The sequence below is a fragment of the Juglans regia genome, chromosome 2 (assembly GCF_001411555.2).
Source record: "Juglans regia cultivar Chandler chromosome 2, Walnut 2.0, whole genome shotgun sequence".
Taxonomy (NCBI): Eukaryota; Viridiplantae; Streptophyta; class Magnoliopsida; order Fagales; family Juglandaceae; genus Juglans; species Juglans regia.
In genome coordinates, this window is record NC_049902.1 from 33,638,674 (window position 1) to 33,665,474 (window position 26,801).

Below are 26,801 nucleotides of genomic sequence, written 5' to 3' on the forward strand. Positions count from 1 at the left end.
AAATATTTGTACATGTAATCTTTATTTAGAGTCAATAAATAAAATTTTTCTTTTACGATATATATTTTAAAATAAATATATTTTTATAAAGTTATGATACTTTTATCAAATATTTTAGTAAATTATTTTTTATTTTAAAATATAATTATATAATATATTATAAAAAGTGACATGTATTTATTATTCTATAAAAGTTGCCAAATCATTCATCCAGCACGGTCAGTACATTCCGGTAGATGCTGTCCAGTTGATTTTAAAGACCGAGTACAGTATTTGGTCAAAACATTTTGACGGCTGTTATGATATATATCAACAATTCCATGCGGCATCGTTTATGTAATAATGATAATTGTTGTTCGAGAAGTGATAGTTCAAGACTGACCTTCACAACTCTCCACGGTGAGAGAAGATAATAAAAGCATTAAAAAGATAGTGATAGGTTTATTATTCTATTATTATTTATTTATTATTAAAAAATATTTTAAGTTTTTTTATCATTTTTTTAAATATTTTTTTAATATTCTTAATTATTAAAAAAAATTAAAAAAATATATATATTTACTAATACACACTTTCTTAATTATTAAGTAAAATTAAAAAATTAAAAAAAATCAAATATAAAAAAAGTAGTAAATAGATAGTAGTATGGTAGTAATCTTATCATTATTCACATTAAAATATAGTTATTTATAGTGAATTTTATAATATTTTTTAAATTGTTAATAAATATTATAAACTTATTTCATATGTCATCTCTCTAAACATTCATATTTAGATCTAATTTCTAAGGTCTTGTTTAGTTTCAAAAAAGAAATAATATTTGAAGAGATTAAAGTTTAAAATTAAATAAAATATTATTAAAATATAATTTTTATTTTAAAATTTAAAAAAATTAAATTATTTATTATATTTTATATATAAATTTTAAAAAAATTATAATAATTATATAAAATAAAATAATTTCATCTGTATAATCAAGCAATATATCTTCGATTTTGACATGTTTTCCTGCCTCGGGTTAGACCGTTACAGCAGACGTAGTGTCTTACTTTTGTTTTTGTTGCATGTTCTGTAAAAAAAATTATGAAGAAAGAGTAATGAGATAGGAAGTATTTGTATTGCAGCCGCACATTTATTTTAAAGAAGGATAGAGAATAATTTTATTATTAAAAAATTAATTTTTATATAATTTTTATATTTATTAAATATGTTTTAAAAAATTGTACACTCTATAATTATAAATACTTATTGTTAAAAATGATATACAGTGCTTTCTGAATTGCTTAATAATTATAAAATCAATATCGGGCACGTGGTAAAATAATAAATAATTAATATTTTTAAAATTTTAAAATAAAAATAATATTTTATTTAATTTTTAGTAAAATATTTTTATCTAATTTTATTTAAATTGCATAAGCAAACTAATCAGTATTTGATTCTTAAATTCAGCTGAGTTTAATTTAATTTTAAGCTGAATCTGACATTCAATTATTAAATTCATTCTAATTCAAAACATTTTTACACGTAAGATCCACAATCTTTTTTGATTTAAAGCATCTTTATATGTGAGATCTAAAACCTTTTTTAATTTTTTATAAAAAATATGAAATTCATCTTAATATTTAAACACATTTTAAATTTAATTTAGATAAATCCTTTATAAATTTTTTTATTACTTAATTCATTATTATTTATAAAAAATTCAATTCAATTTACTTGTTCATCCAAACGCAGCTTAAGGTATCGTTTGAATTCAAATATGAGTTGAAATAGATTATAAATAATAATGAGATGAGTTGTGAATAATAATAAATTTTATAAATTAAAATTATTAAATAATAATAAAATAAATTGAAATAAATTATAAATACAAACAAGAACTTAAACCTCGTTTCTAAAGTCTAAACTTTGCCAGACGGTTCAAGAACAAAGCCCATAGCAAAGTTCCTGTACACGGGGCCACGCCCATCAACAAGGGGGTCGAACTTGAAATCCGACCCGAATGTTTGATCTACGACCGATAGACGACGTGGCAAAATCGCAACGCGAAACGATCCTGAAGCGGACAAACATCCACCGTAGAAAAAAACTCGAGACCCATTTCCGCCATATCCGCACAGTACACTAGCTCTCCCGACCTTTCCCAACTTTAAAAAGAAATGGCGTTGCGTCATTTGGCCCCTCACTCAACTCTCTTGCGCATTTCTCACTTGAACGGTATCCTTTCTGCCAAGAAGCGCTTCTTCTCCGTCTCGGCATCAATGGCTTCTCCTGCTCGGAAGGTTAGCGTAAAAGATGATATAGCGAAGAAAGCTCTCGGTTTATTTAGTTTCACTCAAGGCTGATTTTGATTCTTTTCAGGTTTTGGTTCCGATTGCCAACGGCACTGAGCCAATGGAAGCGGTGATTACGATCGACGTTCTGCGAAGATCCGGGGCTGACGTTACGGTGGCTTCAGTAGAAAAGCAGCTTCCCGTCGATGCTGGCCATGGCGTGAAGATTGTTGCCGATGCTTTGATTTCTGATTGCGGCGATGGCGGCTTCGATCTCATCACTCTACCTGTAAACCTCTATCTTTCTCTCTCTCTGCGCGTGTTTATGTTGCTTCTTGCTTCCATAGTCTAGCTCTGCTGAGTGCTTAAGTTCCTTAACCTTTTAATATGTATCTTGTGTGTACTTATAAAAAAAAAATATTTATTTTGTGTCGGTTTGCCACAGTTAAATTGAGTGAATGCCGCACCTCTTTGCACGTGAAGCTCTGCTACTTTACCGGTATGCTCGTGGAGAAGCCTAAGGAAAAAAACAAAATTGAAGTTTTTGAGCATGATGAAGTACTTTCTGATTATGATAGGAGAAATCACAATAATATGATTTCGTTAATGGTGTGGTTTATAGACTACTCGTGCTAATGTAGCAGATGAATGAATAAGAGCGGGTTAGGCCATTCGCCTCCTTTAGCCCCCCACCAATCTATAAAACCCAGTTTTATTTCTCAAAATTCGAAAAAAATATGCATACTTAGGATTTTGCTAGAGCTTGAAATTTGAACCGAAGTCTTATTATTTTTGTTGGCGTTTTCCTTAAATTTCAGATTATTATTATTATTATTTATTTATTCAAGAACAGCTTCCGACTAATCCAGGCGCTCGACAAGGAGTTTGCGCAAAATGGATTTTTAAAAAGCCAAAAGATTCTTTTTATAAAACTAATCACGCCTGACTTTTCTTTATCCAGTTATCCTCTAACAAGCCCCCTTCAACCAATTCCCTTCTCATTGCTTTCCCTCTTAGGAAACCATGGAATATAAGATGTATTCGTTTGAAGAGGGAAACCGTTATTTAAAATTCATATATTATTTTATTACCATGAGCATGCGCTATATATCGATAGGTCGATGAACATGTTAATAATAGCCTTTTTTCTGGATTACAATCATAATATTGTACAGCAAATAAACATTAGGTGAGAGAGAGAGAGAGAGAGAGAGAGAGAGAGATTTAATAATTGTAAAGCAGATCGGCCCCCTAAATATAAGTTTCTGGTTCCATCATTAGCCATTTCACAGAAAAAAATTATTTATGTTTACTGCAACTTCGGTTTGGAGCCACTAACCAACTTAAAAACAAACTCATTTTCGTTTCATCTTTTTCAGTTTCCAAGAAGTATTTTTTGCCCTTTTTGGCTACCGTAAGCCTTATTATATTGACACGTGAAAGTGATTTCATGTCTCTCTATCTCATTCTGTATTTTTCATGTACTCTCTACAAGATTCTACAAGTAATGTTAATTTATCTGAGTTCTATTGGGGGTTAAAATAATTTTCAAGTATTCACTTTATTAAACTATAGGGAGGCATGCCGGGGGCTAGCAACCTTAGAGATTGTGCCATTCTGGAAAGCTTGGTAAAGAAGCAGGCGGCTGATGGGCGGCTTTACTCAGCGGTATGTGCTTCACCTGCTGTGGCGCTTGGGCCATGGGGTGTTTTGAAGGGCTTGAAAGTAAGTTAGCTATTTGTTTGTTTTTAAGCAGTCATAGATATTTGAACTCTTATCAATGTTCCTAGATGTTCTTGATAATAGACGCTCAAGTCCAAAGGTTTTGGTATATTGGTTTTGATAGGCAACCTGTTATCCATCGTTTATGGAACAATTAGCCCCCTGTGCGACTGCTGTTGAATCAAGAGTGCAATTGGATGGCATGGTTGTGACAAGTCGTGGACCTGGAACTACTATGGAATTTGCTGTTGCACTGATAGAGCAATTGTATGGGAAAGAGAAAGCAAATGAAGTTTCCGGGCCACTGGTATCTACATTCTCCAGCACATGTCTTTTTCTTCATGATATTGTCTTTAACACCACAACTTTAATATGAGAGGATGGTGAATGGATCCCATGTTGCCTAGGAATGAGAAGTTCTTGCAATTTATAATAATTTCAAAGAACTTCGCATTAGCTATTCCTTTGGAATATGGTCCAAATATGACTTGGACTTTCCTTGAGTTGTTATAAATTATGTGAGTGGTTACAAATGCTATCAAAGTTAATCCCCATTCAGAAGTGCGAGTCCTGAGTGTGCCCTTTTGTGCCACAATCCTAATCTGTTACTTATTGTCTGGATTACCCTATCAAAAAATGTATTGCCTGGATTATAATGTTACCTTCACTCTATTCTCATAAAAACAAAAAAGAGTCTCCTGCACTCTATAGATCAAGAATCAACCCAAAATACTGCCTCTTTGGGATGGAAATGCTTAGTTTTTAAAGCTGTAGCTGCCTCTTTAGCCAGTTTAAATGCTCTTGTATTTGGTTATCTTTTTAGACTGGGATTACCTCCTCCCCCCCCCAAAAAAAAAAAAAAAGAAAACCTTTCTCTCTTTCTCTGAGCTTGTGCATCACTGTTGTCTCATATTTAGGTTATGCGTTCAAACCATGGGGATGAATATACTGTAAGGGAGCTAAATCCGGTGGAGTGGACATTTAATGATTGCCCCAAGGTGAGGCTTTGGTTGTTATTTATATTTCTTGCTGTCTTCATAGTTCAGCCCATGTTAATTTTTATTTTTGTCTCTCTTTTTTTCTCTAGAAATAAATTTCTACATATTTGTAAAACCTAGGTTACAACCATTCAATGAATTGCACTGTATGAATTGCTTGGTTCCAGTAATGCGTTAGACAATATTTTATAGGGTCCTATGGGCTAAGAAGTTTATTTCTTGATAATTGTAGCCTTCAATAACTTAAAAAAAAGGTTGCATTCAATAGACATTTATATTGATTTACATTATCCCGGTTGTGTCTAATAAAATTGTAGGTGTCACAGTCTTTGCCTCGGTACAAAACTACAAATTACACATGTATTGCTATTTTGAGGAAGAAAATACATAGGGAGTTGGAGCCTGTGCAAATATGTCTGGAACTGTGTTTGATTCCATACAAACTACGTAGCTGCTTAATGTAGCCTTAACACTTAAGTTGTGTTATACTCCTAGTGATTTTTTAAAATTAATTTTAAGTATCCTTTAGAATTATAGTGTCATTCGAATATAAATTTTATCAGACTAACAATTGATAAAAATAGAAGAACAAATTCAATATTTTGATACAATACTCAGTATCCTCGTCCTCCCATGTACAATCGACTTAGAATGCAATCAGCTATTGTGGATGTGCTCCCTTCTTTGATTGTTTGACGTTTTTCTGTTGTCAAAATCAAACTTGGACAAGTATTTATGTGGCTAGTAGTTTAATATATATTTTAGGGATGCTCCTGTCCTTGTTCGGTTGCCGGATATGTATGTCCCTCACCATTAAAATGAAGATAATTTAGTTGGGATATTTTCTTATTATAAGTTTCACTGCACTGACATCTGATCTCCTGAATCCCCCCGTCCTTTATGAAAAGTTATGGTGTGGCTTATTACTTGCACTTACACACATACACACAGGTTACTAAATCAGGGAATCATGGATATCTGCATTTGCTTCCTTTCAGATTCTTGTACCTATTGCCAATGGCACTGAGGAAATGGAAGCTGTTATGATCATTGATATTCTACGCCGAGCAAAAGCAAATGTTGTGGTGGCCTCTGTTGAGGATAAACTAGAAATTTTGGCTTCTCGTAAAGTTAAACTTGTGGCAGATGTGCTCCTTGATGATGCTACTAATCATTCGTTTGACCTAATAGTATTGCCCGTAAGTTGGGGATCTAGCTTGATATTTATCCATAAAACATTTTCCAGCATAACCACATTCTGGAAATTTTTCAGGGTGGACTTGGTGGTGCCCAAGCATTCGCAAACTCTGAAAAACTAGTGAACCTGCTCAAGAAGCAGAGGGAAATAAATAGACCTTATGGAGCAATATGTGCATCCCCAGCTTTAGTCTTGGAGCCCCATGGCTTACTCAAGGTATTGCCTTTTACAACCTGATATTATCTCATGGAATTCTATTGGGAGTGACATACTTTTTAATTGCAATATTTGGAAGCATATCACTTGAATCAGTGCTGCCTTGTAGACTGGAAAGCCCAAATTCATGAGACTTCACTCCCCATACAATTATTGAATTTCTTCTGATCTATGTCCAATGCTATGTAATATCATTACCAAAATCTATACTCCCGTTGCATCAATAGTTTCTTGAAATTTATAATGTAAGCGTTTTGACCATTTATATTCTTTGCATTGTTGTGGCTTCGGTTGACATGCATTCTCTGATCCAGGGTAAAAAGGCTACAGCTTTTCCTGCACTTTGCAACAAGCTGTCGGATCAGAGTGAAGTTGAAAACAGGGTTGTGGTCGATGGTACACTCATCACCAGCCGAGGGCCGGGAACTTCGATGGATTTTGCACTTGCAATTGTGGAGAAGCTGTTTGGGCGCCAGAAAGCACTAGAGCTCGCCAAGACGATGCTTTTCGTACACCCATAAACCTTATAAATTGTATATCGACCGTTATAGAGCTTATAAATTGAAATTGTGTAGGACTATCTACCGAGATGAGCGTGGTGGTTTGAGTTCATGTTTGAGTATGAATCCACTTTGCACTTGTGTTCAACGATTTTGTGTATAAATAAATGAGTTTCGTAAGAAGTAGCAGTAGTTTCACTATTCTCTTATGGGTAGTGGTTTGGATTTGGATTTGGATTTAGATTGAGATGGTTTGTGAATAGTAGAATAAAAATTAAATTATTTATTATATTTTATGTGAGAAATTGAGAAAGTTATTTTAAAATTTAAAAAAATTAAATTACTTATTATATTTTATGTGAGAATTTAAAAAAATTATAATAAAGAGATGAGTTAAAAGTGAATTTTGAATATAAACGAATCCTAAATGTTTACCATTCTCAAATTTCTAATACACCGATTGAAGGAGCAAGTTGATGTGCCTTGAGTCAACGACTTGTCAAGTCAGTATGTAACTTTTTTTTATATTTTTGCGCTGTAATTTTAGTTAGTTTTATTATTTTTGAATAATTTTATTCGAAGATATAAGGAGATGTAATCCTCCCACTCCACTTATCTTCGAAATGACTTCAAATGAGGCAGGAGAGAATATTTCAGTACCACTCAAGATTTGTCAAAAAAATAAAATAAAAAATCATATTTAAGATTTGTTTGGATATAGAAATACTCTTAACCTATATTATCTTATCTCGTCTCATTATTACAATTTTTTCAAATTTTCATACGAAATATAATAAATAATTTAACTTTTTAAAATCTCAAAATAATAATAATATTAAAAAATAATATGTTAACAATATTTTATTCAACTCATCTAAAATCATCTCATCTTACTATTCAAATGAGTCATTAATTGTATTTGCAAAATATTTTGCCTGGATAGAAAAGCTAACGAGCCTTGTTATGTACAAACAGTTTAGTGTAGCAAATCACATATCGATGCTGACATGACTTTTTTTATTGAAAATAAAAATTTTGAAATAAGAAAAGGTCATCTGTCTCATAAAAATTATTTTTATCTTTAATTCACATTATTTTATTAAATGAATATTTTATATGTCAGCATTAGTGCGCGATTTGATTCACAAACTCGCTTACAATAAGACTTTCCAAAACTAATTAGCGCTAGAAGAGCTTGACCGACCTAAATATATTAGTGAGATTTTTATAATTTTCTTTCGCTTGCCAAAGGCCCAAAACTGAACATTTTTCCATGGTCTAAAATGTCGGCTTTTATGATTCAATTTAGCCACATATGCGTTCACACAGAAAATTATAAAGTCCAATTTGTCCAATTAAAATGACCAAATAAATGAAAATGAAAATAATTATATATATATATATATTTCTCAGATTAGGATATCCTATAATTTCTACTCGAATCACAAGACATAGAATGAGAGTAAATGCACTTAATTATGAAATTAATTTTAAATAATTTATTATTTTTCCTGTTAATTTTAAGAGCGCTTCAATCAAATTGATCTTAATTCCTAATTTCACTCACGCCACTGACAATTATCATCACTTCATAGCATTGGTAGTGTGAATTTAAGATTATATTCTGATCAGGCGATCCGGCTTTTAAAGACTTTCTCAAGCTACTATAACTTGCATTTAAACTTTCAAATATGTTCATTATTTGCTCGTAAATCAAAGATCTTCAAGTTCTAATTGTGTGTGTGTGTGTTTTTTTCATCTATTTCGTTGATTTTGAATAAACGAAGTGTGTTCGTTAGATTAAGGATTTTTTGTGGATTTGAATAATCTATTAAAAGTATTAGTTCTAACATAGAAAATGCTATTTGTACTTACATAACAATAAGTGTTGATGAGTGTCAACTTAATATGTTGAAAATTATGAAATTTAAAATTTAAATTTAAAAACAAAATTGATGAAATTAGGGGTGAAAATCAACTATAGTGGTTTGATTTTTTGTCAAAAATCGAAACCGACTGATATGGAAGCTTTTGAGAGGAAGACTGATCGAACCAGTCGATGGGTAGGAGGAATACTGCCTTATTGATTCTAGGGACTTTTCAGTCGGCGGTGGAGCGTGAACTTGGTTTTGAGAGAAGAGAAAGAGAGACTCTAAAGAGGAGAGAGTGAGAGTAAGAGTGAGAGAGAGTGTGTGTCTATGGGGAATAAGAGAGGAGGTCGAAGACGATGGGATAAAGCGAAATGACGCCGTTGTTTCACTTATATATATATATATATTTATACGTTAAGTGTAAAACGACATTGTTTGATTTAAAATATAACAACGTAGTTTCACTTAAATTTAAGTAAAATTGTGTCGTTTTACCTTGTGTGTGTATATATATATATATATTTCTACCACCGGCTGGTTCTGGTAGGTGACAATCGGTTCTATCAATTCCTGTACACCCCTAGATAAAATGAATATTATACTTAAAATTATAGATAAATACATATAGTATTGCTATTCTAATATAACGTATCTAGTGTCTCCTCTTAATGGGTTGAGAATGACGCATGCAAAAGAGGTTCTATCATCTATGGCTAAATATCTTAATTAACATATACAAAGTAATTAGACTCCAATGTTTTCTTAGTTTATAAAATTTATTTATGTCTACTTTTTTTTTTTTCCTTCAAAGCATTTGAAGTTTTTTTTTTATTATCACATAAAATTAGACAATTTAATACATAAAAATAAATACAACATCCATAAGAGAGTTTTTTTTTTTTTTTTTTTTTAAGGAAAGTATTAAATATTGACCTAATATATTTATTATATGAAAAATAATAATATGACTCATAAATATGTTGAGCAAATATGCCTATTCATATATATATATATATTTGATAAATTCTATTTGCAGTTTCCATTTAGGGACAGTATATGCAAGTCATTTATTAAATAGAAAAAATATCATTTTGATAAAGATATTATTGTAATTTTAAAAAAATTTAAAGATAAAATTAATTAGACTTACAATGCAGTCCTTATTTGGGGACTATACGTAGCATTGTTCTATATATTTAATAATTAAGAAAGTAACAATTAATGAATTTTTTTTTATTTTATTTTTTTAATGATTGAAGAGGTTTAAAAAATACTTAAAAAAAAGAAAACAAAAACAAAAAAATTCATTTAACTAATGTAGATATTTGAAGTGGACGTTTTTCCACGCTAACATTATCCTTATTCTATTGTGAAGAAAAAATTTATTTATTTATTTATTATATATGATATTAGATAATAAATTTATAAATAAAATATAATAAATAATTTATAATTATTTAATATTATATCATAAAACTATGAGAAGGTACTGATAATTAAAAAAGTTATATTAGCTCTATAATTTTATAGATTACTTAAAAATATATGAAATATAAAAGATAAAAAAGTAAAATTATATATTTTTTAATGATATATAAAATGTGGAATTTATATTTAAAATTTTTTAGATTAAAATGATGAGAAAATGTCAACTTCAGCCTTCGGCCCTTCAGCTTGTAGACGGGGACAGAAACGTTGACTTGACTTGTCGCCAGCTGGCCGCGGCGATACCTTCCGCGAAAATCGCCTGATTTAGTGATTTCATAAATTAGAAGAAGAACAAAAAAAAAAAAAAAAAAGAGAGAGAGATAGATAACATGAGAAGTCCACTGTCCGGGGAGGTCCCCGTTAGTTTCCTACGCCTTAGAGCATTGGTAATGGTCTAATCATTGCCAAGTCTAAAATTTGACTAGAATCTTAATTTTTGACTATAATATCAATTTTTGATTAGGTGAGTCCACATTAGACTAGCCATTATAAAGTTAAAATAATAATAGAAAAATGCTCTTTACAATCGCTTCATGTAAACGGCTCGCAAACGGCTGCTGACTTGGAAAATAAAAAACGATGCCGTTTAAATATATATCTAACTTAATAACGCCACTACATTCCCTCTAAAACAAAACCCACAGTGGTTTCAAAAAAGCAGCTGCTACTGCGAATACTCCGACGCCCAGAGATCCAGCGAACCCGACTCTACTCAAAATCGCGCTGTTCTCTGCCAGCCTAGGAGCTTTCGAAGGTGTAGCAACAATTGACGCAGGAGGGCTCTCCGAAGCCTCAAGAGAAACAGGGGAAGGCGATGGCAGAGAGGTCACCACTGTCGGGGACGGAGCACTCGTCGGCGGAGTCTTCACAGGAGACAGTGCAGATGCTGGAGTCGTAGCTGCCAAAGACTGCGCAGGAGCATGGACTTTCGTTGGTGGACTCGCTAGTGGGGATTTTGAGGGAGACGACGTCGGGGGCTATGCCATGGTGGAGGCCATAGAAAATGCTACCAGCATTGCCATTAATGAAGGAAAGCTTAAGCGAGCCAATACAGAAATTTGAGAGTGAGATGACTGACTATAAGAGTGTGAGTGAGACGAAGAGAACGAGTGCATCTATAAATATATATACACGGGTAGCCATGGTCATTTAGGCATTATACACTTGTTAAGTTAGGGATTATACTTTGCCCGTCGTCACCTGTGTGGAGCAGAGGGAAGAGACCTCTAAAGAAAGCAAACTGATTCTTCGTGATCTCTTAAATTACAGAAAATAGTTAAAAATACAAATTACTCAGATATTTTTCCTCAGAAACTGAGGAAAAATACAACATGTTTGCACAATTAGCCGAACAACGAAAAAGAAAGGAATCGCCTAAAGAGCAAAACCGAGCACCTAAAAGGGAATTGAAGTAACAGAATTGTCTCCGGTCTCTCCAGGAGTCAACGAATTGTATTCGATTCCCTCATTGACAGATTCTTGCAGCGTCGATCTCGTCGTAGCAGTAGAAGTATCCTGCGGAAGAATTGAAAAGGTGAAATACTTTCCACTGAATACAAAAAAATAAAAGAAAATAACAAAAAATAGGAGAGAATCAGAACAAAGCTACCTGAAGAGAAAGGAGGGTGGAGGCGAAGAAGCCGGAGAGGAAGAAGAATGAGCAGAGGAGGAAGACAGCCGGTAACCCTAGCTTCTTCGTCTTCGCAAAGCACCAATTCCAATATCCTTTCCCGCTTTTGCCTTTTTTTTATATTTATTTATTTACTGCCGACGTGGCATTAAAAAAATGCCGTTTACTCACCGTTTACATTCGGCAACTGTGCGTAGAAGAACTGATAATAATATAATATAATATTTTTTATTTATTTTTATTTTTTTTTGCAAATACAATTTATATATTTCTTAGATCTTCATGCTTTGTAGAAATAATGTGTCTACTCTATCAATCAATAGAAATAATGTGCATGCTATGCATGTTTTACCATTTAAAGAGAGAGAAAAGTGATGAAATAATTAAATATTACTTTCTATTGTGAATAGTAACTAGTTATATTTGAAGAGGACTTAAGATTTACTATTCATCAAGTCTTAAGCTTTGGACCATTGGCTAGTCCAATGTAGAGATTTTTTCTCACATCTAACTAAAGTTTAGACTTGCATTGATATTTGACTAGTCCATTGCCATCCCGTCCTCCAACGACGTACCGGACCGGAAACTGCAAGAAGTATTCAAGCTCTAAAATTACAACAGACCCGACGCTCTCTCTCTCTCTCTCTCTCTCTCTCTCAAATACATTGTTGGCAGGAGCCGCAGGACAATTATAAAGGTAGGCTTCTTCAATGTTCGTATCTGGACTTTCTACGAATTCTCAGTAATTTAGGATCTCATCTGTTGATTTAGGGAGAAAATTGCCTTCTATCAGTTTGTTTTCTCAGAAACTGGGGTGGGACGGGACTATTCAAGATGAAAGACCGAGTTTTCTTTCCAGAAAACGGTGAGCCCAAACCAAAGATTTAAAACCTGGGTTTCCTTCTTTCCATCGTTCTTTCTTTAATCTTCCCAGGAACTCATTTTTTTATGCTTGTTGACACCTCCTTGTACATCATTTTCTCTGCCTGCTTATTTGTTTGTGTAGTAACTTTCATTAGAGAACAAAATTTTAAAGCCAATCATACATGATACCGAAGTTATAGTCATTAAGGATGATATCTTTAGATTGATGAGCATCGCAATCCCAACATTATTTAACCAGTATTTAGGATGCGGCCAATTGCAATGTTGTGGGCAGCTATGCTTTACTTCACTCTGCTAGTTAGATATGCAGATCAAAGAAGTTAATTGGGGCCACCTAACTATAAATTCTGGGCATCACACGAGTGTAGTTGTTCTGTATAAGCAACCGACTATTACAGTTCCTACCTGTTCATCCTTGTAGCAGAGTTCATGACTAAGATTTTGGGTAGTTAAAATTACGTGATGATGGATTTATGTTCAATGGTTTAACTTGACAGGCAGGGGCTTGATTGATTGCAGGTATTGATAAACATAAGAAGCTGGCGATGCCTTGTTTCTCTTTCTTTGTTAGAAAAAAAAGAGCTTCCTCAGATAAACAAACGATTAGTGATGATGAAGGTACACATTAAAATAACTTTATTCTTTTATTCTTTTGTATAATTAATTTATCAGCTGATAAGGGCTGATGCTCAATTGGTCCGTGCCGACTGCCGACAACACTTATCAGGAAAAGAAAATCCTTACCTTAGATTGGCTGCTCTCTACCATGAAAGTCACAGACTCATTAAATTTTTAGATCCTTCTTGTCTCAACAGATAACATTGGGAAGATGCTATCTTCTTATAAATATCACTTTTCTGAACCAGTTCATATTTGAAAACAACTCAAATGGCTGCTATTTTACAATGCAGATACTCAATTGGCTATTCTCAAATTCTTTCTAGATAACTAGGCCTCTTTTGAACATCTCGAAAAGCCCTAACCGTCTCAACTAGATCGACTGTCAGAATATTGTGTGAATGGCCGAATCAATTGGCCTTTTTGTGATTTGTATATTATATATCAACTTTACAAGATAGCTATACATGGAAAGAAAGTAATTTATGAATGATTCTAGCAATCTAGCCCTATATGGAAACTATACTTTGTCAATATGCTAATCGTACAAGTCTAAGTAAATTAAGGACAAGTGAAATAAGGAAAGAAGAATAGAAGAAGGATCATTGACAGCCCCCCTCAAATTGATGCGGGTTGATTAACAGGCATCAATTTGCTACTTAAGAAGCAATGTCGATGGTGAGTGAGAGCTTTGGTGAAGATATCAACAATTTGTAGTTCAGTGGAAACATGTGGAAGAGTGATAACACGAGCTTCAAATGCTTCATGGATAGAGTGACAATCGAATTCAATATGCTTTGTGCGCTCATGATAGACAGGATTGGCCGTGATCTGAATAAATAGCACTCGTATTATCAACATGTAGATGTGTATGATCGGTCTCAGAAAAATCTAGCTCAGCAAGCAAACCTCGAAGCCAAATAATTTTGGAACAAGCAAGAGACATCGCCCGGTACTTAGATTCTGTAGATGACTTAGAGACTCTGTTTTGCTTCTTATTCTTCCAGGAGATCAACGCATCACTTAAGAACACACACCAACCAGTGATGGAGCAACTTGTATCCGCACAACCAGCCCAATCAGCGTCGCTATAAGCAGTAAGATGAGGAAAAGTGCCTACAGGAAAGAATAAGCCATTGGCAGAAGTGCCTTGAACATAGCATATGATCCTACAGAAAACAGCCAAATGAAGATGACGAGGAGTCTGAAGAAATTGACTGACTTGTTGTACTGCAAAGGAAATGTCCGGTCTAGTAATGGTGAGATAGACAAGGCTACCCACCAACTTCCGGTATAAATTGGGATCAACAAATAAGTCACCTTCCTCTTTGCAAAACTTGACATTTAATTCCATGTGAGTATCAATAGAGGTAGCCCCTGCAAGCCGGCTATAGCCACCAGGTCACTAGCATACTTCTGTTGGTTGAGGGAAATACCAGATGGACTACGATGCACCTCAAGACCAAGAAAATATGTGAAAGGCCCAAGATCTTTCATATAAAAGGATTAAGAGAGATGAGTCTTGAGCTGGCCAAGTAAAGCAGAATCGGAATCAGTGATCACAATATCATCAACATAAACCAAAAGAACAACAATACCCAAGTCTGATTTTCGAAGAAACAAGGAAGTGTCATATTTGCTCTGCTTGAAGGAAAATTATAATAAAGTAGTTCTAAATTTATCAAACCAGGTCCTTTGAGCTTGTTTGAGATCATAAAGGGAGCGAAGAAGCTTACACACATGCAAAGTTGCAGAAGAAAACAATCCTGGGGGTGGTTCATATAAATACACTCTTTAAGATCCTCGTGAAAATAAGAGATCGATGGAGGAGCTAAAAGTTTTCTTTTTTAGAACTCTTTGTACTTGGGCCATTGTTGTAGACTTTAATGGCATGGACCTTTATGATTTCCTTGTTTCTAATGCGCCTACTTAGATAGGGCATATGTATTTTGTAATTGACATTTTTGCCCATTCTTTGATCAATAATACAAAAGAACCTCTTAAAGAAAAGCACTTTTGACATCCATCTGATGTAGTGGCCAATTATTGGAAGCAGCAAGAGCGAGGATGGTATGAACAATAGTCATCTTAGTCACAGGTGCAAATATCTCTTCATAATTGACACCATATTCTTGATTATTCCCAAATGCAACAAGCCGAGCTTTGCACCGATCTAAACTCTCATCAGATCGGATCTTGACTAAGTCAACCCATTTGCAACCTAGAGGAATTATGGTGGGAGGATAGGACTCAACGTCCTAGGCATGATTGGCTTCTAGAGCAGTGATTTCTTCCTGCATGGCTTGTCGCCAACATTCGTGTTTGGCAACTTGTGAGAATATCAAAATTGGACAATGCAGCAGTAAGAGCTGAAATGAAATTGCCAGAGCTAGAAGAAGGAAACCCATACCTATCCGGGGGTATAGACACTCGAGGAGAGTGACGTACCAAAGGCTCTAAAGATGCTGTAATTGACTGAATCTGGAGCGTGGAGGGATCAGAAATCGGAGGAGCCACCGGAAGAGACTGTGGGCGAGGACGTCTCGTATACACAATACCTGGTTTAAAATGAGAGCTGATAGGATGAGGATCCGAGAATTGCTGCTCAAAGGAGGGGAAAATCATAGTAGAAGCTGCGGGCAAAGAAGATACAGGAAAGAAACGTCGATTTTTAAAGAAAATAACATTCTTAGAAATACGTGTACGATGTAATGTAGGATCATAACAAACAAAGCCCTTTTGTCACATATTATATCCCAAGAACGCACATCGAACAACTTGAGTAGATAATTTATGTCGCTCATGAGGATTTAAATGAACAAAGCATACACAACCAAAGGTACAAAGATTATCATAACTAGGTTGCTTAGCAAACAAGCGAAAATAGGGAGACTTCATGTGTAAGACTTGGGAAGGTAAACGATTAATCAAGTGAGTACCAGTTTTCATAGCCTCGACCCAAAACGTAGAGGGAATAGAGGATTCTAACAAGAGAGTACGTACCACATCCAGAAGATGACGATTTTGCGTTTGGCTACTCCATTTTGTTATGGAGTAACTGTACACGAACGTTGATGAATAATAACTTTAGAAGCCAAGAATTCCTGAAACTCATTAGACAAATATTTGCCATTGGAATCTGTACGTAATATCTTGATAGAAGCAGAAAATTGATTTTCAACATGTGCTAAAAACATAGTGAAAGTATGAAAACCCTCATATTTAGAGCAAAGAAAATATACTCAAGTAAATATGCTATGATCATCAATGAAGTTCACATAATATTTAAATTTTTCATGTGAACTAACTGGGGAAGGTCCCCAAACATCACTGTGGATAAGATCAAAACAGTGAGAAGCTCGACTAGCATGCAAAGGAAAGGGAAGAGTTTTGCTTTTACCAAGTTTGCAAGAAGCACACTCAAGAGAGGAAGAACAACGTTCTTTATTACCAAGTAAACCAAAGTTCAATACATGAGATAAGATGAGTATTGGGATGACCTAAACGAAGATGCCACACCATATTAAGATCTGGAATATTATTACAAGCAAAAGACAAAATAGGAGAAACTGAAGAAAATGCTGGAAAATGCAAAAATAGTGGAAACAAGCGCCCCACTTTAGGTCCCTTCACGATCGGCTTCCCCGTTACTTGGTCCTGCACAACACAACCATCACCAGAAAAATTAACAGCATAATTGTTATCAACTAACTGACCAACAGAAATAAGATTTGTGGAAAGCTGAGGAGCAAGAAATACATCAGTGAACTTAGAAGAGACATCTCCGACAGCAGTGATTGGCAAGGAACTGTCATTGGCAGTTTGAATTGCAGATTGGCCAGCGTAGGGCCGAACATGACATAGAGTTGTGGCATTATGCGTCATGTGATCTGAGGCACCCGGTCCACATATCAGAGTTTAGTAGAATGGTTACCTTGGAATCTCATTGCTAATAATGCCAAAATTAGCATCTGTTGCACCATTTCAGGTGTGCAATAATTCTCTGTGGGAGGTGCAGGAACAAAAGAGTCTGGAGAAGAGCCATGGTCTGCAGAAGTCACTGTTGAAGGTACAATAACGAAAGTCTGAAATGCTTGGGCCTGACGATTTTGGGGGCGGATACGACATTCTTTGATAATGTGACATTTTTATTGCAATAAGAGTAGTATTTATTGGGACAATTAGCAGCGATATGCCCAAATTCCTTGCAGCAAAAAACACTGTAAGTTGGTAGACTATAGAGGCAGTCCTCGTCGTTGAGCAGCATAAGCCACAGGGACTGACCTTGAACTACCATGAGATTGCTCCAGAGTAACATGAGTACTAAAATGTTGTTCTTCACGAAATAACTCACCAAAACAAACATAAAGAGAAGGAACATGAGAGCAATTCAGCAGAGAGGGGCGAACAGATTCATATTCAGGGCAGAGTTTCATAAGAATAATAGAAAGATTTTGAATAATAGAAAGAGAGGCAACAGGAACATCCGTGGTAACCATATCAAAATATTTGTTCCAAAGAGTCAGAAACGCCGAATAATAGTCTTGGATGGAACGATTGTCATGTTGAAACGTGGCAATCGCATGTTCTAATTGAAAACAACGAGCATTGTTATCTTGATGATACACTTTCTTTAAGTAATTCCACATGGATTGAGCGGTGCGTTGAGGCCTCAAGTTGGTGACAATATGTGGCTCAACCGAGCCAAGACATAATCCGAGCATCAAGCACAGCCCATGAAGGAGAAGATGCTGAATCCTTGGATTTATCAGGATTGGGTGCACAATCCCTGCCATCAATATGACCCCAAAGATCTTTTCCCTTGAGGAAAAGTTCAAATTGAAAAGCCCACGTAGAGTAATTTTTGCCTGTAAACTTGGCACACACAGGTGTAGAGTCCATAGTAAATAAAGTAAAAAAACAAGACAAGAAATAACCAAAAAGGAAACTGCCTAGAAGCAAACAGCACCAGAAAATACCCACAAAGCCGAAACCCAGAAAATAACTGCAGACTACTGTTCCGAGACTACTGTTCCAAGAGTAACCAGCACAGAGAGATGCCGGAACCACCAAGGGAAGGCTGTGCCGACAGCCACCAAGCCACAGAATTGCCGATAAACCCAAAACAGAAACAAAACAACGAAAAACCGAGAAGAAGAAATTGTGGGTGCACCACAGGACAACACAGACCTGACCGAAACACACGAGAGGCACCTCCGAAACCGAGAAGGAAAAAAAATTCGAGGAAAAACAATAATTAGCAGTTGGCTCTTGATACCATGTCAGAATATTGTGTGAATGGTCGAATCAATTGGCCTTTTTGTGATCTGTACATTATATATCAACTTTACAAGATTATACATGGAAAGAAAGTAATTTAGGAATGATTCTAGCAGTCTAGCCCTATATGGAAACTATACTCTGTCAATATGCTAACTGTACAGGCCTAAGTAAAATAAGGAAAGGTGAAATAAGGAAAGAAGAATAGAAGAAGGATTATGGACAGCAATTGACACAGACAAGATAGACTAATTTCCTTATTGGATGGGGAGTTTGGCTCTCTAGTTGGGTGTGGAATAGAAGTTGTGGTTTTTACTTCAAATATTTCTTGCTGGGATACTGGACGAGTTGGATTATATTTGTTTAGTTTGTTCTAGTTTTATGCCTTAATATAGATTCTTAAGGGAGATTTTTTGTGTGTAATTTGTTAAAATCACCTGCCTCTCAATTGGCGTTGATAGGTCTTTTGGATAACTTCATATTTGACTTCAGTTTTTCCCAGGGCGAAGTTAAGGCTTTTCTTTTGAATGTTTAAAAATCAAAATTTCTTATTACCTGTAATGAATCCCACTGGAAGAGTAGATAAGAACCCAAAAATGGTTATATGAAATGCTTGTAATGAGGAATGCAGTGAATGTAAATGACTACTGGGTGAATGAGTGAATAAGAATGCACATAGGATGTTTGATAAAAAGCTCAGTAGAGCCTTGGTATATTGCTACGGGTTCTTCGAGGGACCCAACCTCCATTACAACATTCTCTAAGTAAAATCTTCCAGAATATTCATCAATACCTCCTCAGTGTTATGCTTCCCTTCATATCCACGCAGGGATAACTAACTGATCTAATAAACTTGCAACATGTGTAAAGTAAAGTAACTGACTGCTTACTTAAAAGGAAATATTACAATGACTCAACAACAAGAATTAGAAATAACGACAAGCATAAACGACAGACTCCATACTTAGACGGCAGCAACTGAAAATACTTCCAAAACACTGTGTTTAGAGTTTCCCTCCATTTCCTGCCTTTTCCAAACCCTTCTCTAGAAGAGGTCATAACAATCTCTTCCCCTTAAAAAACCTTGTCCTCAAGGTTGAGAACACTGATGCAACTTCTTATGACCAGACCCTACTGTCGGTGTAAGCTGGACTTAGTCTTGTAAGCTGGACTGTGACATTACCACGGCAGGGAGACTGTGACTGCCTTTTGTGTATCTTGAGCATGAGCATAGATTTTCTCAAAACTGAACCCGTTGGACATCCTGCCAATTCTTTGCATACATTTGGAACGTTTTTTTTTTTTTTTTGATGTTAAAGCTTTAATTGGTTCCATGTCTATAGATATTTCAGGCATCAAGAATGTTAATCTGTACACTTTCAAGGAATTGCGGGTTGCAACTAATAATTTCAGTCCAGCCAATAAAATTGGGGAGGGAGGATTTGGTTCTGTCTATAAGGTGATTCCACATTGCATATGATTATGTTTCTATATTTTTTATTAAGGAATACTTCCTCGTAACTGGGTGTAAACTCTTGTATACCCCGTGTACTTGGGTTATACCTATTCTCATTAATGAAATTTGTTACTTATAAAAAAAAATATTTTTATTAAGAAATACTTGTATCACCATTTTATTATGTACAAAATGTTTCTGGTTTTTTCATTTAATGAGTGGTTTCCTTTTCCAAAACTTTTGTAATTGAACAGGGAAAGCTAAGAGATGGTAGTGTGGCTGCTATAAAGGTATTGTCAACTGACTCCAGGCAAGGGGTGCGGGAGTTTTTGACAGAAATAAATGTGATCTCAGAAGTTGAACATGACAACCTGGTTAAGTTGTACGGTTGCTGTGCGGAAGGAAACCAAAGGATTTTGGTATATGGCTATCTTGAAAACAATAGCCTTGCGCAAACACTTCTTGGTAATTCAATTGCTTATTATTCATTGGAATTTATTAATATTCCTGGTACTTACAAAAAAAAATCATTAATATTCCAGGTAATGACTTAGTCTCTGTTTCTATTTTTAGGCGGAGGCCACAATAGTATCCAATTCAACTGGCAAACACGGCATAAAATTTGCATTGGTGTTGCACAGGGGCTTGCATTCCTTCATGAAGACGTCCAACCACATATCATTCATAGGGACATCAAAGCGAGCAATATTCTCCTTGATAAAGACCTAACACCCAAAATTTCAGATTTTGGTCTTGCAAAGTTTATTTCACCCAACCTGACCCATATTAGTACCCGTGTAGCTGGAACAGCGTAAGTTTGTAGAGGTTATATTCATTTTGATTTTTCACTTCATTTCTCGCCAAATTGATCCATTTTTGGTATATTATATTCATAAGATCAAGTGTCCTTGTTTGGTTCCTGAAGAGGTTATTTGGCACCTGAATACGCAATACGAGGTCAAGTGACAAGGAAAGCAGATATTTATAGTTTTGGTGTTCTGCTCATAGAAATTGTTAGTGGGAGGAACAACACAAACAAGCGATTACCGGCTGAAGAACAATATCTACTTCAAAGGGTAAGGAATTTGGAGTTTTTTTTTTTTTAATTTGATTAAATAGAAAGAATTCTTAAAGGAGTCATACACCTCCATTTAGGACTTCTACACCTGAGTAAAACAATATATGCCTACCAAAGAGTAAGCTCACTCTTAAAAAATCCAAATGTATAGTTTTCCCAGGAAAAAGAAGATATCTTTTCCCAATAAAACATAACAAGTTAAGGCTATCAAGTTATTTCCCAAAATAAATCCTTTTGATTTTTTACCAGTTGGTTTAGAGAAATAATCAAAATTAAGTTTGAGTCATATGCGGAATACTAGGCTTTTTAATATGGGCTCCCCAAAGTTCTCAAAGTCTCGTGGAAGCTTGAACATGTATGTCTCAAAACAAACACAAAACAGCAAAAAGAAAAAATCTAATGACTGCACAAATCCTTCCCCATCCCACCGGCTTTCTTTTCTCTCTCTTTATTTTCAGTTAGTGTTTGTCATTGTTAGGTTTAGTTGTGCAGTTCTGATACCTACAATGCTAAAATGAAAAGGCTTTAGCTACAATAAACAAGTCAGACTTGTTTAACTTTTCGTTTTTGCCTTAAAAACAAGTCTGACGACTTACTACTGAAAAACTTGAAAACTTATGCATTCAAAAGGAAAGTTCTCTTCTAAGATGATTTTATAGATATATAACCTTTGTATGGTAACTTAACTGATCATGGAATTAATTTAAGACTTTTTGTTTTTGTTTTATAGAATTGTGCATGCACACACATGCACCCATAGAGAGAGAGACTATCAGTATCTACGTGCTTATGTACTTTCGTGGATTGCCCCCTCCACACATAAAAAAATAATCTTCTTAATTTTGCCCCTGCTTTTGTGCAATAAAAAGATTTTTCAAAACTAAAGGAAATATTATTTCTGAGCTCTCCATGAGACTGCTAAATGGGTGTGTTGGTCGTTTAGTTGCTCTCAGTTAATCAGGAAATGGGCACCATGATGAAGTGTTAGCTCGTTGTGTCGTTGTTAAGAGAACAAATCAGGCAGGGCAATTTTTGTTGCTAAGTGGGGAAGAGCGACCAGTGGTTTAATATCTTTGAAGTCCTATTATTAAAGAATTGCAAATCAGGAAGGGCAATTTTTGTTGCTAAGTGAGGAAGAGCAACCAATGGTTTAAGTGGTTTAATATCTTCTGAGTCCTATTGTAAAGAATTATTTTGATTAATAAAATTTGGAAACATAATAGACAAATGAGGAAAGCAATAGAAAAAGAAAACATGGAAGTGTCCAGAACATGCCAAACTTATCACTTGAGAGACATCTGTATTGCAGGCATGGGAACTACATGAGAAAGGGGAATTGCTGAGATTGGTGGACGCATCATTGAGTGATGATTTCAATGTTGAGGAGGCTTGCAGATTTCTAAAGATTGGCCTTCTTTGCACTCAAGACAACCCAAAGCTACGACCATCCATGTCCACGGTAGTTAAAATGCTACTGGGTGAAATGAATTTGATTGATGAGGAGATATCAAAACCAGGCCTGATTGCTCAGTTCATGGATTCAAAAGATGGCAGAGGCCAGGAAGATGATGCCAAAATGAAGAATACATCTTACGCAGAATCTTCAGGATTAGGAAAGCCAGATACATCATCATCATATGGAAACATAACCTCCTCTGTTGCTACCATGACCTTCAATTCAATATACGACCGAACCGAGTGAGTAGGGTAAACCAGTTTCTTAGATCTTGTTTGGACAGCGCTTTCAAGGTTCTAATCTTGATTTCTTTTGAGCAAATATCAAAGCAATTAAAGTACCTTCAAAGAGGTAAAACTGAACAACAATGTAAATTCTTTTGTGGGTGTTCCAATTTGGTAAATCTTTTTGTCATCAATCAGATTATTTTCCCTTTTTATTGTTGAACACGTATTATTTTTTCTGGTCTACAAAGAGAGAGTTCTGAGCATTCAACAGCCTCCCCCTCTGCCATTCCTTCTCTCTTGTAGAACCAGGGATACTTTGTTGTTAATACCTTCAATGAAATGTGATATATTACCTGTCAGATGAATTCGACAAGGTGCTATAAGTGTGATCCATAATTATTGTTCTAAGAAATGTTCTTCTCTTTTAATTTCCCATATTTACCTATCAAAAAAAAAAAAGAGAGAGAGAATGCTCCTCTTTAACCTTATGCCAATTTGGGCTCTAACTGTTGCGAGCACTGTGATTCTCTAAACTTCATTAATTTGCAAGTTGGGAAATACATTTCTCAATTTGGCACTTACCCAGAAGGGGAAAGCATGAACAATAAACTGAGATATTTTTTTCCTTATCTAAAGACTCTTCCTTGTAAATCCGTATCCACCGTGATTCGAACCTCGAATCTCGAATTTAAGAGAAGTAGTATTACTAGGCTACACGATCATCAGTAGAAATAGAAAGTTGATTGATATGGTAACATTGGCATTCAAGTGCAAAGTGAGGTACAAATCATTATTTACTTAGTAGCTTATAAGAAAATAAACGTACAATACATGTAAAGATAATACATTATTTGGATAATATAAATAAATAAAATACTGAAACGATTTGTAAAGTTCATCTTGTTAGTTTCTGGTTTTGTAACATCTGCACCACAAAATGATAAAAGATAGCACTCTATACCCAATGATGAATCCCAACATCACGATTAAATTGCTCCATTTCTGTGACTCCTTAAGACCTTGCTGTCCTAGAAACCCGTTTGCGTTCAAATTGCATTGTCCCTCCACAAATGTCACGCACCTGCTCCTCCCTTGCTCTCCTCCATACTCATTTACCATGAAACACTCAAACGGGTACTTGAACAAACTCAAATAATGCATGAAAATCCAGTAACTAGGTATGTTTTCCTTTGATATGAAATACCCAGAAAAGAGAAAGAAAGAACCCATTAACCCTGAAATCACAGAGTTGCCCATGATGAAGTTTGGAACTAAGGCACTGAAACATGCTACAAAAGAATTGGACATCAAGAGAACCATCCAAACCACCAGAGAAAAGTAAAGGAATCCATTGATTTCCCTCCTTAAACCGACTAGCCAATACACTGGGATTGTGTAGAGAAGACCAACCATTAAAAGGAAAGGAAGAAAGACTAGGGTGTTTGCGATCACATAAGAAGATACTCTGTATGCTCCTCTTGAAGTCTCATTCATCAAAATTCTTTTCTCTTGCAAGAAAATTGGCAGTCCTTCAGTTGTGGAAGATAGCAAGAAGGTGAGGCTGAAGGCGAAAAACCCAATTCTGGCTTGCAAGGCTACTCGCCCTTGCTCATTGCCAACCTTCAGGAATATTGTCCCGAGTACAAATCCAGCTACTATAGCTTGTATGACTCTCGTGGCAAAGAGTTGCTTGGTTCTGAATATGTTGTTGCAAAATCTCTGTCCTAGTATCAGAACCTCCTCAAATCTAGCATTTCTAGAGTATTCACTCTTCCGCATTTGATGATCTTCATCCTTGTTTTCTTCAAAATCTTTCTGATCTTCGAATATATTTCTGTTGCTGGGAGTGTCTGAAGTTTGAATAGCTAAGCTTTCTATGACATCAATAGCGAATTCAAGCACATTAACATGCGGGGGAAGGAAATGGCCAGAAAACCTAAGCCTTTCTTCAAGAAGGTTCAGTGATCCATTATGCATGACAAATCCATTTGCAAGCAAAACAATGCGATCAATCAGCTCAAGGATTCGAAAACCAGGTTGATGGATGGTTAAAACAATTGTCTTACCGTGACTTACTACCATTGTTCTAAGCAATGAGACCACATGAAGGGCTGAGGCTGAATCCAATCCAGATGTTGGTTCATCAATCAAAATAACAGCTGGGTCATGAACTAAATCGACTCCAATAGAAACTCTCCGCCTTTCCCCACCCGAAATGCCTCGATTTGATCCACCACCGATCCTTGAACCTGCAACATGATCCAACCCCAGCTCCTTCATTAGCTCTTTTACTCTAATGGCAGCCTCCTTTTTCCCATCCTTTAGCCTCAGCAAAGCACTGTACATGAGTGTTTCTTCTACTGTAAGTAGGGGAAACAAAGCATCATCTTGAGTGACATATCCTGATATTCTCATAAAACGTTTAGCGTCCATAGCCCAACCATTCACCAATACCTGACCTGACACTTTCCTCGGTGATATCTTTCCAGCAAGGGTCTCTAGCAGAGTGGTTTTTCCAGCTCCGCTAGGACCAGCTATCGCGGTGATTTCCCCGGGCCTTGCTTCACAATTTACTTCCTTCAAAATGAATTTAGGAGGTCTCTTTGGAGTTCCACAACAACACACTCCACTCAACTCATCAAGGCGACCGCATATTTTGTAGGACAGATTTTTGGTTTCTATTCCATATGGAACTCTCCGGCTCCCGGAAACCGGCCCCTTCACTGGCAATTCCATCGAGAGAAACACAGTGAAAGAAAGGAAATATAAAATATTAGGTTGGAATGTGAAGAAGAAGAAGACGACGAAGAAGAAGAAGAAGAAGATGAAGAAGAAGATGAAGAAGAAGAAGAAGAGAAGATGAGCTAACACACCAAACTAGGTGTTACAAAGTTGGAAGTTAAAAAACTTGAGAAGCCAATATAGATATTTGGCATGCATGGGCTTAGACAGCACATGAGCACAGGCTTGAGTTGATTTTACTTTCCAAAATGGGACTTCTGATGGGGTTTGGAACGTCATTTGGAAGACTGCTTCAAGAAAGCTGAAGAAAGAAAGGAGGGGCTAATTACTTGGGAAGCCTTTTCCACTTTTCCAGGTAAACCTAACGTTGACTGAGCAGGGTTGGTGTTGGTTGCCACACCATCTTCCCCCACCATAACCCACAACTAAGCAGGCAGTTAGGTTGGAAACTGCAAAGAGGAGAGAGGTAGGAGATTTCTTGCTCCAAATTAATCCAAGGGCAGATTTTACTAACAATAGGACCTTATGAGTAAAGGTTCAAGGGTCCTTAAATCTTGTAGTTAGACAAATGATATATATTTTTATTTGCATTTGGTGTTTAGGAACAATGTCCTGACTAACCTCAGGTGCGCATAAGCTCTCGATAAGGAGTTTTCCGCAAGCGCATCTTGATTACTTCAAAGGGAAAATCTTAGGAGAAGCATACCTCCAAGTCTAAGACCTTTACCACTTGAGCCAACTCCTAGGGGTTCAAATCTCATCTAAAGATTTCGGCTTCGTTTGTTTTTGCAGATGAGATGAGATGAGATGAGATGAGAGTTGAAAGTTCAATAAAATATTGTTAGAATATATTTTTTAATATTATTTTTATTTTAAAATTTGAAAAAATTTAATTGATTATTTTATTTCGTGTAAAAATTTTAAAAAATTCTAATAATTAGATAAAATAAAATAAAATAAAATAAAAATAAAATGATTATAAAAACAAACGCCATGAAATTGATCTCCTGCCCCTTGCATTGAAGAAAGCAGATCGAAGTGGCTCAACAATCAACATTATGCAACTAGAAGGCAGGCCGCTATGTTTAGCCCAGCTCAGCTTGGATGACCTGGATTTTGTAAGTTGATCCATGGTTATAAGAAGGGGACCAAGTTTAGGG

General features: G+C 35.4%; 3 protein-coding genes across 8 annotated transcripts; 2 read left to right on the forward strand and 1 right to left on the reverse strand.

The window, feature by feature from the left end:
- The first annotated feature begins 2,113 nt into the window (after nucleotides 1-2,113).
- LOC109012368 (protein DJ-1 homolog B-like) lies at nucleotides 2,114-7,111 on the forward strand. Its single transcript, XM_018993963.2, has 8 exons — nucleotides 2,114-2,285; nucleotides 2,365-2,565; nucleotides 3,852-4,001; nucleotides 4,123-4,305; nucleotides 4,916-4,996; nucleotides 5,995-6,195; nucleotides 6,270-6,410; nucleotides 6,725-7,111. Exons 1-8 carry the CDS (start codon nucleotides 2,163-2,165, stop codon nucleotides 6,929-6,931), a joined length of 1,287 nt encoding a protein of 428 aa, XP_018849508.1. The 5' UTR covers nucleotides 2,114-2,162; the 3' UTR covers nucleotides 6,932-7,111.
- Nucleotides 7,112-12,434: 5,323 nt separating this feature from the next.
- Nucleotides 12,435-23,281, forward strand: LOC109012384 (cold-responsive protein kinase 1-like). Of its 6 annotated transcripts, none has more exons than XM_035685521.1 (8): nucleotides 12,435-12,596; nucleotides 12,671-12,764; nucleotides 13,304-13,402; nucleotides 20,035-20,141; nucleotides 20,393-20,603; nucleotides 20,712-20,949; nucleotides 21,064-21,214; nucleotides 22,526-23,281. In XM_035685521.1, exons 2-8 carry the CDS (start codon nucleotides 12,734-12,736, stop codon nucleotides 22,916-22,918), a joined length of 1,230 nt encoding a protein of 409 aa, XP_035541414.1. In that variant the 5' UTR covers nucleotides 12,435-12,596; nucleotides 12,671-12,733; the 3' UTR covers nucleotides 22,919-23,281. The 6 variants fall into 6 exon arrangements, with proteins under 6 accessions (XP_035541414.1, XP_018849531.1, XP_018849539.1 ...); XM_018993986.2 differs by having other exon boundaries at nucleotides 12,436-12,596; nucleotides 20,026-20,141; XM_018993994.2 differs by having other exon boundaries at nucleotides 12,436-12,596; nucleotides 12,693-12,764; nucleotides 20,026-20,141.
- Nucleotides 23,282-23,629: 348 nt separating this feature from the next.
- On the reverse strand, nucleotides 23,630-25,894 carry LOC109012373 (ABC transporter G family member 10). The gene has a single exon (XM_018993975.2). It carries the CDS (start codon nucleotides 25,633-25,635, stop codon nucleotides 23,803-23,805), a length of 1,833 nt encoding a protein of 610 aa, XP_018849520.1. The 5' UTR covers nucleotides 25,636-25,894; the 3' UTR covers nucleotides 23,630-23,802.
- Nucleotides 25,895-26,801: the final 907 nt, after the last annotated feature.